The 14,058-nt window shown below is 44.6% G+C and overlaps 2 protein-coding genes across 4 annotated transcripts in view; both read left to right on the top strand.

The window, feature by feature from the left end:
• CG10947 (uncharacterized protein) overlaps positions 1–4,943 on the top strand; it is a 29,508-nt gene extending 24,565 nt beyond the window's left edge. For 2 of the 3 annotated variants that reach the window (NM_136187.3, NM_165328.3), the window contains exon 2: positions 2,644–4,943. In NM_136187.3, coding sequence (NP_610031.1) covers positions 2,705–3,919 — 1,215 coding nt within the window. In that variant the 5' untranslated portion in view covers positions 2,644–2,704 and the 3' untranslated portion in view covers positions 3,920–4,943. The remainder of the gene's footprint in view (positions 1–2,643) is intronic. The other variant, NM_165329.3, reaches the window with a different exon arrangement.
• A 2,936-nt stretch (positions 4,944–7,879) lies between these two features.
• On the top strand, positions 7,880–13,255 carry CG16798 (uncharacterized protein). Its single transcript, NM_136186.2, has 6 exons — positions 7,880–8,523; positions 10,644–10,956; positions 11,259–11,470; positions 11,592–11,847; positions 11,959–12,434; positions 12,645–13,255. The coding sequence occupies exons 1-6, from the start codon at positions 8,304–8,306 to the stop codon at positions 12,851–12,853; spliced, it is 1,686 nt and encodes a 561-aa protein (NP_610030.1). The 5' UTR covers positions 7,880–8,303; the 3' UTR covers positions 12,854–13,255.
• Positions 13,256–14,058: the final 803 nt, after the last annotated feature.

The following is a 14,058-nucleotide window of genomic DNA, read 5'->3' as shown; positions in this document are numbered from 1 at the left end:
GTTTGTTTGTTTGTCTGTTTGTATACCCAGAAGTCATGTGTCTGTTGACACTTCTTCCCAAGGTCAGAGTCGAAATAATAATCATAAAAAATACCCGCACAAGAACATAAAATGAGACGCTGAGCAAATTTCGGTGACAGTAGATTGCAATAAATAATAAATTATAGGAGTTAATGCGAGCAATGAGCGCGGCGTGGGTCGCGTATCCATCACATGGATGTGGCTATATACCATACGGCAGTGTGTCCAATAAGGTCTCGCGTGATCCGCCACATTGTTGCACAATTCCTGTGGGGAGGGGGAGGGGGTTAAAGCTGAGGAAAAGCGAACAACAGCCGTGGAAAGGGGCAGCCCCTTCGCAGGTTTCTGCCACAAGCGTTGCCAGCACGCACGTCAGTCATTCCGCTTACTTCTGAGTTTTTCCGAGTTTTCCAACCCACTGCTCGCCTTTTCCCTCCTGCAACTGCAAGTGGTAAGTGAAAAACCTTTTCTTCGCTCATTGTTCTGTCAACTTTTTGCCAGTTCTCAAGTGATTGAATTGAATTGGATTGGATAAATTTGCCAGAGTAAAAACTTTAAATTTACAATGATTGAAGAAACCACCATTGTCGATATTGTGCTTGCAAATAAACTACGGAAAAGTCATTTTTCCCTATTTCAAAAAATTTTAAGCTAATCGCTGGCGAGCCTCGTGTGAAGTTTACCAGACAGCTTGGTTCCAGAGCATTATGTAAACATTGTCGGCTTTTATCGTCAGACTTTAAAGTTCGCTTGGAGTTTTAGCGGAAAACTTTGGCCATAGGCGAAGATGCGGGCTTACGTACTGTAATGGATGCTGTTCAATATTCATGTTCCACCCTTTCGGCAAATGCAAATCAATACTTCTTAAGCCCGGAAAAGTTTTTTTTTATTGGGCCAGCAATCAGATTTCTGGCAGTCTGGGTTCTCTGTAGCTTGGGGCTACTTCTTCAAAGTTGCTAATGTTTGATAAGGAATGGATGCAGAACCCTGGGTGAAATGGAAGGGAATTAGTTTGGGGGGGTTTATTTTTAATTTTAGAGTAGATTAATAGTATGATTTGATAATTTTTGCTTAAATTTATAAATTAAAGTTTATACAATATTATTAACTACTCAATTATTCATAACCTAACAAACCAAAGGATAATAAGCAGCAAATACTTTACACTAAAAAACTATTTAAAAAACTTTTTTTTTTTAGCCTGCCCCATGATTCACTATCTAAATGAGATTTAAACACACAAAACTCATTAGCTGCACTACTAGAGCATTTTGATTAAAATTGAAACATAAACGCCGAGTATTTGTCCACCTGCAACCGGCGTATCAACTTGTCAAGCTGTCAATATTTGGATTCGCAATTATTAACGCATTTTGCGGTGGCAGCAGAATAAATGGAATTCTGAAACAGCTCAGAGCAAAGCCAGCCACGGCAAACAGTGCGTATTATTAATGCGAGTGCCCGTGGCTAATAATTATTAGCCATTACAATCGGATGCATAAGTAAAAACACACACAGAGCGGCAATCTGTCGTACTTATGTGTGTTTAAGCTGTTTATCAATTAATTCCGTTTGCCAACGACCTCCACATACAAATTGTGTTTATTTACGCATAGCTGGATTTTAACCCCCGACTCTTTCAGGAAAAACCATTGTACCCCAAAATGACATAGACAAACACAAGGATTCTTTGAATTTTTATTGCTCAGCCAGTGATTACGAGAAATTCCGGGGCAGGTGTCATTGGTCAGCCGAGAACCACCCACCCATAACCCAATGGCCAGGTGTGCGGGAAAATATAAGCCGAACGCCCTCTCTTATCACCGATAAACACCATATGCCAGTGGGAAGTGGGAAGTGGAGAGTGGGAGATGGGAAATGGTTGATGCGCTGGTCATTTTTGCCGGAAAAACTACCAGCTGGTCAATTCTGCACTTTAACGTCAGCATAATTAACATTTTTCTACGGGCTGTAAAATTTTTAAATTTTTCAAGCTCTGTGAATTCATACACACAAGGCCAATCAGAAAATTCTAAAATACACAGAGTGAAAATGTGCAGCAATCAAAACAATAAAGACCGAGACAGCCCATACGCAAAATTACTGGGTATTCTCTGAAACTTTGGAATTTGTTATATAAAGGCAGGTTAATTGAATGCTGTTTCAATATTCAAACAAACTTTATTTTAAGTGAATAGAGTTGCTGGCTTAACTAACTAGAATTTATTACCGGCAAATTTGTTTCGTGTCAAATATTTTTGGACTATGTCTGCAAATCATTCCATAATAACACAGTGAAACAAAGTCGAAACCTTGCTTTTTTACGAAAAATATTGTTCATGAAATATATATGTGCCGGCAAAAGTGTACATATATATACTGACAGACATCTTGCCGACATCAGTGTAGGCAAAGATTTTTTGCGCTAGATATAATTTGTTTTATTTTTATGGTCGGATAATTTGCATTTTTAATGCCATTAAAAACTCATAATTGGAAAATAATGGTTCTCAAAGAGGGCGGTCCGAAGCAGAGTGGAAAATCGAATGGCGGGGGTAAAACTTTTTGAAAACTTGGACTAATTTCGTTACTCTGTCTCCCTTTTATCTTTGCCTTTTGCAGGGCAGAAAATGGAAAACTGAGAAGTGACAGCGAGAGTGAATCAAATAAGGCCTGAAGTAAGATGTCAGCAGCTTTAGTACAGAAGGCGACGGAAACTCAACTCGATCAGACACCGGAAGTGGGTGTGGCACAGTTGGCAACTATATCGTTGCTACTGCAGTACGACATTGACAACACACTGAATGCGCTCAAGGAGCACAAGAAGATGACGCTGGACGCTCGATTGGGCGGCGAGGTGGCCGCCGCAGTCAACAACAACCAGGACAAGGACATAAACCGCAATCTGCCGGAGCAGACCGAACTGGAGGAGGATCTGCGACTCAAGAGCGGCGAGAACGGCTTCATGCCGCCCACTCCGCCGGCGACGCCCAACCTGCAGAGCACTGCCCAGAAGCGCTGGAAGATCCTGGCCAAGGTGCTGCGCAAGGATTCCGAGGAGACGGTGTCCTCGTCCAGCGATGAGTTCGCCGAGGAGCAAACTGCATCCGTGCGGCGCTTCAAGAGCTTCGATCTGCTCCGCCAGGACAGCTTCGAGGATCACGTGAGTCTGAAGTGCTTGGGCAAGACGGAGAACTGGTACAAATACCGCATGCAGCTGGAGAACGAGTCGGAGTACTCGGTGAACATCCACCACATGGAGCGTCAGCTGACCGCAAGTGATCTGATGGGCTTCAATAACACGGGCAACATATGCGTTTGGCCCTCGGAGGAGGCTTTGACCGCGCTGGTCCTCTCGGAGGTGGCTTCATATCGAGGCAAGTGGATCCTGGAACTCGGTGGCGGGTTCACCTCCCTGGCTGGCCTCATGCTGGCCAAGTATGCCACTCCGTATGCCGTTCACCTGACCGATGGCAATGAGATATCGGTGGAGAACGTGAGGAAAACCGTTTGCCTCAACGAGCTGAGCTGCTATACCAAGTGCTCGGTTCTGAAATGGCAGGAAAAGTCTGCCCGATCGCAGGCAGAGCAGGCCAAGTTCGACTTCATCCTCTGCGCCGACTGCCTGTTCTTCGACGAGGCCCGATCCGCCCTGGTGGACACCATCTGGTACTATCTGGCGCCCGAGGGATCGGCCCTGATTATGGCTCCACGTCGCGGGCGCACCTTGAGCGTTTTTCAGGACGAGTGCGTGGCCAGGGGCTTCCGCGTGGAGTTGGCCACTCGCTATAACGAGACCATCTGGCAGCGGCATCTCCAGCTGAAGGCGGACTCCGCCCTCTACGACGAGGACCTCCACTACCCGTTGCTCCTGCGGCTGTGCAAGAGCCACAGCTAGGAGATCGAAGGAGATCGAAGGGGTTAGGACTTAATGGCAAGCCACTTGGCTGCAGTAGGTGCAATTAAACTTAGTCAATGTTTTAGTTGATAGCAAGCAAATTCCAGTTTACACCTTAAACAATGATGAGGCCAACAGCGGGAATAGAAATTCTCCTGTTGGGCTCGACGGACAAAAAGAAATTCCTTCCACACTGAAGTAAAATGTAGCAAGTCAAACTCGTTAGACTGGTGCTAGAAATATATGAAAAAATCTATATGATTATAAATGTATTCGGTTTAATGCACACAATAGCTTTCACGTTAGCCTTGGTGGACATTGAAGAGGTTATGATATTCTGTTGGTTTTCCATTTGGCCAAACAAAGAGTTTAATTTCTATTTGCGAGAGTAAAGTAAATTAATCAACGTAAAAATGAATAATTACTCAATTACTGAAATATGTTTTGTTTGTAACTCACTCGTTGAGGGCGTATGTGAATCCCTTGTTCGTTTGAAATTCCTCTCGGGACTTATGCAACCATATCTAAAATACTCAAAGTGAATGTTAATGAATATAATGGTACATATTCACCGCTTAAAAGCACCAGTCTAGTGATCACCTTTAGCTCGTAGTTCACTGTTAAGTTGTGTAACAAAAAATTCCTTTGATATGTTAATTTGATTTCCGCTGATTCCACAAGTTTTGTAACGTTTTTTTTTACAAATACTCCTCGTTATGTATATGTAGTTACCTCTATGTATGTTACACACCCAACACCCAACACCCACACCCACACACAAGTATTATTTAAATTTACGTGTACGCTGAATAGCATACTTTTTGGCTGCTTTCGTAGAAGGGCAGAGAGCACCGTCAACTGAAAAAAGGAAAACGGAATTCGGTTCTCGGAAACCGCACACAAAGCAGCAGCGCTCGACCAATTAATTAATAGTTAACTAAACTTAGTGTACTGTAATTACCTAGAGCATGTGCTAATGGTTATATGATGATGATGAGATAAATACAGTATCGAAATGCCACATATGTGCCCCCTGTTTTACTGCCACGAAAGGGCCTGGCAATGGCACATTGCAGTGATGTCAATGGCAATCGTCATCCGCAAACATATTGTCAGAGTTATTAGCTAGCTGTTCATTAAAGCGCCGATATGGGTTGGGATCGAGGAGGCACCAAGGAAACCGGCGGCAATCAGGCGCTTTTTTATTGCGACTGCCGCAGTGGCTAGGCAATTACATTAACTGTGTAGGGGTCCAGAAATTAGGGGACCACGTCAGCAATGAGACACGATGTTCTAATGCCACTGAGAATACCCTTAAAGAAACGGGGTACTTAACACCCTCAGCGGAATGTTTATTTCATAAGTGTATTCTGGAGTGGAAAAGAACACTCTCAGATAAGTAGCTACTAGTAGCTAAAAATGAGTAGAGTCCCTGAAAATTAAATTTACAGGGCAGCCAAAAGTTGATCAGAAACGAGTTTGCCACAACCCGAATTGGGTTGCGCGGCAGCTGACAAAAAATCAAAAGTAAAAATAAAAATAAATCTGATAAGCGAAAATTACAAAGTAAACTCAACAGCATGGCGAGCGCACACAAAGTTGCCCATTTGCTTTTGAGGATTGTGTGAGTGTGAGTGCCTGCCAGTCTTTTTATGCGTGTGAGGCAGTGTGTGTGTGTTCGTCATTAACGAGGTCATTGGTAAGTAAGCTTGTTTGATGTGCCCCAGACATGTAATCCGGGCAGCGGGCCAGCAGGACATGGGCGGGGATGTCGAACAAACGCAGGCGGACAAGAATCGGAAAGACGGGACTCGGGCGACATCAGTGCTGCCAAAAAAGACTTGGAAAAGTGGTCCATAACATTGAGTAGGAATCAGAAGAGTGGCTGAATTCAGAGTAAAATATATTTGGCATTGGCTTACAGAAGGTGGGGGCCAAACGACGCCAACCCACAATAAAATCAGAAAACTGCCATATTAACTTACTTTTAGGTGTATATGCCAAACAGCTTTTCATAGCACAGTGCAATGAATTAACTGATAAGCAGCACGAGAAACGATTTCCGTATAGAATGTCCCTTTCAGGAAGTGCAAACATACCCGAATAAGGTCAAAAGGGCAGCTCTTGTCCCGCAAGCCACGAAAGGCGTTGCGCATACGCCGCGTGTGTCACGCGCTGGCTTCTCGTCCTAATGACATGAGCCCCATGCCAAGCGAATGACAGAATGGATCCGAGAACGGGACTTGGACTCGGCGGCGGTATGCAAATCAGTTTACTGTGGCGACGACAATGATGGCCGCCACTCAATTATGCGCTGCGCAGGAAAGACTTTTGCTGCCTACTTTCAGGCAGACAACAAAACAAAAAAAAAAAACAAATGAGAAGTGTGAGGAAAACGCTTTCGATTTTCCGATACCCATTTATATTTATATACTGATTTTAAGGAAAACACATTTCAATTTGAGACCCAAAATCCCTCTTCTGTTGCCTCGGTGAAATCCTTTGCCCATGGGAAACACGTCAAGGGATTTTACGTGGCCAACAGGTGTTCCAATTGTTTGGGCTTCGTGTCGGTGGTATATTTAGATCGCAGAGCCTCATTAAATTTTTAATTAACGGAATTAGTGGAATGTGTGTTGCCAAGTGCGCACGAATGTCGAGGGATTCCGACTCCTGTGACGGACTCGAGGCATTCTGGTGGCTTTGGGGCGTTCCGTTTTATTATTTATGTCCGGTAAGTATACTCCTGGAATACCTCTTCGTGTCGCCCTAGGGAAGCATGACGTTACAGGTGCCCAGGAAATTTTTATTTAGGACCAAATTGTTCTTGAAACCCTGGCCTTGACATCCTAAAAATAGACGTACTGGCTTTATGTCACATCGCATATATTAACCTGTCTAATTATAATTAATGATAATTATCATACTAATGGGTGGCCAGGGACAAAAGGTCTTATATACATACATATATTACAGGAAATTACCATGCGTGCCACTGGGTTAAAACCTTTTCCGAAGCGGAAGCGATGGAAATTATGCCATATACAATAAAATGGTTTACCTTATCATGGAGCTAAAGCTCAAGCGATAAGCAGCAAATTACTTCTAATAAAGATGTTGACTCGTGTGTTTTTTCGAAGGACAAATGACTGTAATATAAAATACTTCAAAGAAGTTCTACGTAAAAATAACCACAACAGTAATATAAAATTTCCATTTTAGACACTTTTCTGAGACATAAACTAACTTCAGGGCATAATATTATTTAAAAGAGCAATCCCTTTTTTTTTTATAAATACCTGATAGACAAAAGTAGATGGCTTTAAAAGTTTGCGCACTGGTCACTTCATCAAAAGACCTCAATTATGCAATGAGTGCCAATAATTAATTATATATTTTCATTATGCCATTCGTTGCGTACACTTTTCATTTATTTTGTAGCATCTTTTGTGGCAGAGAAACTTTTTGTTCGAGCTTATAATTGACTGTGCTCGGCACAAAGTAACTGGCAAATTATTTATGAAAATGCTGCCTGGCCCGCTATAGAAACCTAATAACAATAATATTGCTGATTAAGCATTAATCAAAGCCGCCAGCTGGGCAAATCAACAACAAAGACGCCAAACTAAAGCCACAAGACAATGGGAGTCGCATTGGAAGTCGGAGAAAAGGGAAAGTGATGATCTCGGTTCGATGAAATTTATGGAACCCGGCTGGTTTAATTATGGAAAAAGCTCGGCCCAATATATGGGTTTTAAATGTAGCCTTTTGGTAACAAAAGAAAGCACAGCAGCAAAATTGGCTGTTTGTCAACTGATAAGCGGCTGCTGATAAGGGAAAAGCCATTTTCACATTTTCCATCTCTCATGGGAGAGAGAGCGCTAGAGAGCGGAAAGCTTCGGCGAAAGCTTTGCTTTTCGGCCTTGGCATTGGCTCGCTTTTTAACTAAGACTTCGGCTTCGTTTATGGCCAACAGCTGATCCGAATTGGCCAGATGTTGGGCTGCCTTTGGCCCGCTGATTCAGTTGTGCCGCACAGGTTAACGCGAGCGGTTCTTGTGTCGGAACATTCGGTACCAAAACTTCGGACGCTGCGGCTTTCGTACTATTTATGATTTTTTGTGTTGTGACAAATGCGATTTATTTGCGGACAAAAGTGGCTTTTGGCAATCAGCTGGTATTGTTCTGCGAGAGCCGTACCAAATAGTGCATAACATAAAATAAAACAAAACGAGTACTGGAAAAAAAAAAGTATCTAAAGTCAAACATTTGGGTCCCCTGGCAACACTTGCATTTTCCCTCACGACCAATCGCCCAATATAACTCCCGGCTGACACACATTTGATGAGAACAAACAGCAAACTTAAAAAAATCTACCGAAAATAATGTCAACGAAATCAATGGCAGCCCACGGCAGCTGCAACATGTTGCTGCTGTGTCTTCTGCTCCTGCTGCCGTCGGTCTCCCCCGTCCGCTTGCCCAAAAGCAGCAGCAACAATGCAACAGCAGCAACAACAGCAGCGACCGCATCAACCGAATCAACCGCAACAGCAGCAACAACTGCTGCAATCCGCAATGCCAATGCCAAGGCTGGTAGCAAATATGGTAAGTCCTATGAGCCGAGGAATAAATTCAGACAATCGCAGGGCCAGTTAAAGTTGCAGCTACTAAAAGTCTGCGGTCGCAGGCATGTCAGCTGCACAGAAAAAAATAACTTTAAATATTAGTTTCTCATTTGCCTTGTAAGCAGCACATAAGCAGCAAGCAAATTAGAAATATGATTTCTTACGTGAAAACTCCATCTGCTGCGCAATGTTATATAGAAACATAAACATTTTTCCAAATAGCCTTTTTAAGATTTAACTAGAACACAATATTTTTTAGCGTGTTGATTTTCCTGTTTACCTATTCTTGTCGAATGTTGGCTAATTGCACTTGGTCACGATCAAGCGCTTTTTTCCCTGAACCTAGTTATGTTCCTTGTGGTATTTTCCCTACGTCTGCCCTTGGTGGCAAACGAAAGACTCAGACAACGAACTTGCCCGGCGGCCAGCTTTTTCTGCACCGTGTGCCAATCATGTGGGCACGCGGGAAATGTGTCGACATTTCCTTTTGGCCGCTAAATGAGGGCGGCTGGCACGCCCAGAGCCGCAGAGCGGAAATCGCAAAGAGATTTTCAATGGAGAGCAAAAGTGTCATTAGGCCGGGACAAAATGCCAGTAATTGTTGGCCACAAAACACAGGTTTCGGCCGTTCTCTCTCTAATCGAATTAGCTAAAGCGGTGCAATTACATCGCCATACGGTGACAGATCAAGATTGATCTGGCCAGATGATTGAAGGCAATTTGTCCGACGATCTTGTATTACAGAACTTCCCGCTGGCTGTGGCCAATGGAAAATTAATGAATCTCTGGTCGGGTCTCATCGACACTTCCACTTCCTGGCTTGCATAACACTGCAGTGACGGCCTACGAAAATATGGCCTAACCGAAAATTTGTGCACCGTCATAGATAGTAGAATTCCCAAGATCGAAAAGCACCATTAATCATTGCGATGCTGCAATTGAAGTGTCTTTCATTTCTGCATCGCATTTTTATTAATTTTCTGCTGGATTTTGGCTCAGCAATGGCATCTAGCCGTAGCCCCGATTTCAGAATTTGTGCCATCGCAGACTTTTCACTTTTCCATGTTCTCTGTGCGAAATTCGCCTAAAAATGCTGCTGCTACCATGCACAGACACACACAAAATCGGTGTCAATGATTTCAACATGGGAAAAGCATGGTAAAGACAGCCACCCGAAGCTGCAACAACTGCAACATTGGCAACATCACTACATGGCCAAACACAAACAAGCTAGCTTCGGCAACTGGCATTTCTAATTGCAGATTATGCAAGGTTCTGGCTCAGAAGAAGTCCCCAAGCTGGCGGGCTTGGGAAATCGCCTGGAAATCGGGGCTAAGTGGGCACGGAAAATTGGAAATTTACCGGGACTCGACGTTGTGATTAATGGATAATTGATCAGGGATTTATTGTTACGAATCTCGAGGAAGCGTTTTTTGCAAGCTAAGTTTGTAAAATGCATTATTTTCTCAGCTTTTATGCTGTGTTGCTGCTGACTTTTAATGCTAAGGTATAATTTCCGTTCTTATTAGAATGTGCAGCATCAATGCGATTCGAAAATGTAATACTACATTATAGCTCGTTCAATCAAAGTTCTTGGTAGCATTTAAAGCCCAAGTACCAAGTTGCACCATCCCTTTAGCCGCAACATCCAGCATCATCATCGTCGTCAGGTCTAGTTCTTATTCCGACTTAACTACCTGCCCCCCTTGGCTAATTCACGTCACACTCCGAGCCAGATCCACCATCACTCGCAGCTGGAGTGGAAGTGCAGAGCTGGTGACTCCAACTGGCAGCACACTTCAGATCTTCTTCTGCAGATCTGCCAGTGGGAACAACCACTTAGTGGGGTCCACAAAAAACCAACCGAATGAAACAGAACTAATCCAAAAGCGTGTCTGAAGCTCAGGCGGCGGAAAACGAGTTCCTTGCCCCGAACCTATGCTCTTGCAGCAAAGTAACTAACCATGGTGGCTGATTTGCATGCAAGACCAACAGCTACCAACTGCCAACTACCAACTGCCATTGCCACTGCCACGAATCTTGGCTATAACCCCGTTTTCCCGTTGCTGCCCATGCTCATGCTTTTGTAACCTTCGATAGAGATACGCGGCGTTGCCGGTGAACCAAATTACAAATCGGTGAATCTGACCTGGGAAGTTGAATTCGTGCCGTCGGCCCATGACACAGATTCGAGCCCCAACTCCAACTCCAGAGCGGACCAGGTGAACGCGACAAATATGAGCGGCGATGTGGAACCGCCCCGGGATCTGGCATTCCAGATATTCTACTGTGAGATGCAGAACTACGGCCCACAGCGGTGTCGCGTCAAATTGGTGAATGGCACCACCGCCGAGGTGTCCCAGGAGGAGAATGAGAAGGCGACGGATCAGCAGGAGAAGCATGAACCCTCAGGGTAAGTGGTTTTGCCATTTAGGAAATGCAAAAGTTCGTAAGAATGTTGGTGCACTTTAAATTCGAAATTTAATTGGATTTGCCTTTAACGAACAGAAGAAAATGAAAATATCTTTAGGCAAATATTTCAAAAGAAATACAAATACATTCGCGTAATCTTAAATAAAATGATATATAAGTAATAAAAGAGTTATACTCCTAGCTCATCCGCTCAACTGGAAATAGTTGATCAAATTTTTAGTGCAAAGCTGAATACGATTAAGTTAAGTTACGTTTAAGACCATTTACTCAATGCCTTTGTAGGTCCCAGGTGCACCACTTTGTTGCTGCCGTGGACAACTTGCGCATGGCCACCAAATACAGTTTCCACGTTCGCCCGGCTGCTCAGAAGCGCCTCCAGGCGGGCGGAACTCGCAGCTCCAATGCCCGGGCAGACTTTCACGATGAAAACAACGAGATCGAGAGTGGATCCGGACATCTGGCGGGCCAGAGCATCGTCATACCCACCAAGGGCTGTAAGTGGTTTCCAAGTATTATTTAAGTTTACAACCAACTTACGCTTGTAAAAAGCTGAAGCACTGAAAACGTCGTACGTAGTACTTTTTCAAAACGTATATATTTTCCAAAACTTACCAGTCACCGCACATGCCACCCAGTGTTTGCCGCATGCCTCAGAGATCGAGGTGGAGACGGGTCCGTACTTCGGAGGACGCATCGTCGTGGATGGAGGAAACTGTGGGATCAAGGGCGATGCCAGCGATGCGGCGGACAAGTACACGATGAGGATCGATCACAAAGAGTGTGGAAGCTTGGTGAAACCGGAGACCAACACGGTGGAGACCTTCATCACGGTACAGGAAAACCTTGGCATATTTACCCACAGCACAAGACGGTAACATATAGTCTATTTATTATTTTCTACAAATATGTAGTACATATGTAGTACAGTGTGGCACCTTTAAAGAGGTTTATCATTTTTATCAAACCTCTGTTCGAATCCTAGCTTTGTGGTGGTCTGCAGCTACCACTCAGGCATGCAGACGGTCCGAGCAAGCTTCACTGTACCTGGAAAGAACGGGGTGGCCGCCGCCTACGAGCCCAACGACCCCTTTGAGCCAGACGAGGATCAACGCCTGGGCAGGGAACTCCGACCGATGCGCTACGTCAACAAGACGGAGCTGGTGCTTCGCGAACCGGACTCCCAGCGGGAGTCCCAATCCGATTCGGAGTCCGTGGAACAGGCTGCGGTGGTGGAACAGGCCCCGACGCCCACCACCGAGCAGGCTTCTCAGCCCAGAGGTCAGGGCAGAGCTCTGAACCTCAACGAGGTCAACAGTTTGGCCGATGAGCCGGCGGAGGAACATCACTTGGAGCCTGTGGTGGGCACCAAGTACGCCAAACTGGTTGTCGACCAGAGCCACAGTTCCTGGATGCCGTTGGAGGTGGGCTCGCCATCAGGTGGTAGCGACGAGAATGAAGGTAAGTGGCCTGTCAGCGACAATCGTGATTCCTAAATGCCCATAAACTTGTGAAAATTTAGAAAAATATATTTTAGTTGTGATTTATAGGAATAACATTCTTTACATTTCTTGTTAGATTAAAGTCTCGAATTGATGACCTATATAATTGCTTTTTTATTATTGAAATATTTCTATAGATTTTTCCATATCCTTTTTTCTTCCTGTGCAGCCGTTCTGCGTTATATTGGCTCCCATCTTAGCAGCGTGCTGGTAACCGTCTCGCTATCTGTGATAATCATCAGCATTTGCATCGTTCTGCTGCAGCGCCAGCGGATCCGCTCTCCGCCCCGCAGCCCATCCCCCTGCCTGGCCGCCCACCTGCCGCACAAAACGTTGCCGCGTGCACTGCAGCAGCAGCAGTACCAGTGCACCTTGTAGGTGCCCCTGCCCCAGCTCCACCGACTGTCCCGCCGCGTCCTCCGCCTTCCTCCGCCAGCTACTCAGCTATGCCCACTTGTCTTGCTGAATGTCAAAGTTTTGAGAGGAAGAAAACTTCAGCATTTAGCTGAAGATGACTGCGCATAGCCACGCCCCCATCCCCATCCGGACCCTGGTTGAACGGATTCCAACTCAAGCCCCATCGGTACCAGTGGGTTAAGCATCCTCCGATTTACATAATTATAAGCTCGACTTCGGCTCTGGCCAAGCTTTAACTGCGATCGCGAGGAGGACGAGCGGGCATGGCACTTCTCATAGAGCGAGATTAGTCTGTAGACTCCTAGATATAAGATTTTGTATAAATTATTTATGCCCCGAGAATACATACATATTATAGCTACTACATTTTATTGCTTATTTTATTACGTTTGGATTGAATTAGAAGGGGTGTTAGAAGCTAACTAAATGCAAAAAGATTATTAACTGCATATTACTAACATGCTACTTCAAATTGAAAACCTGACCTACAATTTCAAATGGGACTCATAAAAAGCGAGGCCAACCAGACACTGCTGAGTTATAATGAATAGGATAGTTAAGAGAAAATAGCAGTTTAGCGAGATACATAAAAATACATGGCCCAGAATGATCTCCGCTAACGAATCTTTCCCAAAACATTTGACTCAAATTCTGCGGAAATGAAAGTCAGTCAATAGGTCGATTCCCGATATAGATGCACTCCTCCACGAAGTTCCCACTTCTGCCCAAGAAGCTAGTCGAAAGTGGGTTCCCACTGCCATCATCATCATCAGACTATAATTTCGGAAGTACATTCTAACCGACTTCATCAAGGGTTACGAACGTGTTATGTGTCTGGGCTTCTGGTCGTAAAACAAAATTACGAAATTATGCTAAGATGTTGGGTCGTCAGACGGCGATTTGCATGAAAGTGGCACACAAAGTGTTGTCAACTCCGCACGTTCTTAGTTCTTCCACGTACCCAAAGTTCACCACTTGGTTCTCCACTTCAGTTGCTTCTCCGGCTCAAACGGAAGCCGGCAAATATAAAACATGAAACAAGGCAACCGACAAAAGACATAAACTGCAATCGTGTGGGCTCAGGCTTGTCTGGTTATTGTTGCCGGTTGCCCAACTCGGTGGAGGGAAGACTTCAGCTAAAGTCAAATACCAAGTTCAAGCCGAGT

This window comes from Drosophila melanogaster, chromosome 2L (assembly GCF_000001215.4).
Source record: "Drosophila melanogaster chromosome 2L".
Lineage (NCBI taxonomy): Eukaryota > Metazoa > Arthropoda > Insecta > Diptera > Drosophilidae > Drosophila > Drosophila melanogaster.
The sequence above is the reverse complement of the archived record's forward strand: the minus strand, read 5'-3'. Positions and strand labels throughout refer to the sequence as shown.

Coding starts and splice junctions, on each gene's coding strand:
- CG16798 (NM_136186.2), top strand. CDS start 8,304: ATGTCAACGAAATCAATGGCAGCCCACGGCAGCTGCAACATGTTGCTG. Junction 10,957..11,258: donor GAGAAGCATGAACCCTCAGG/GTAAGTGGTTTT, acceptor ATGCCTTTGTAG/GTCCCAGGTGCACCACTTTG. Junction 11,471..11,591: donor CGTCATACCCACCAAGGGCT/GTAAGTGGTTTC, acceptor AAAACTTACCAG/TCACCGCACATGCCACCCAG.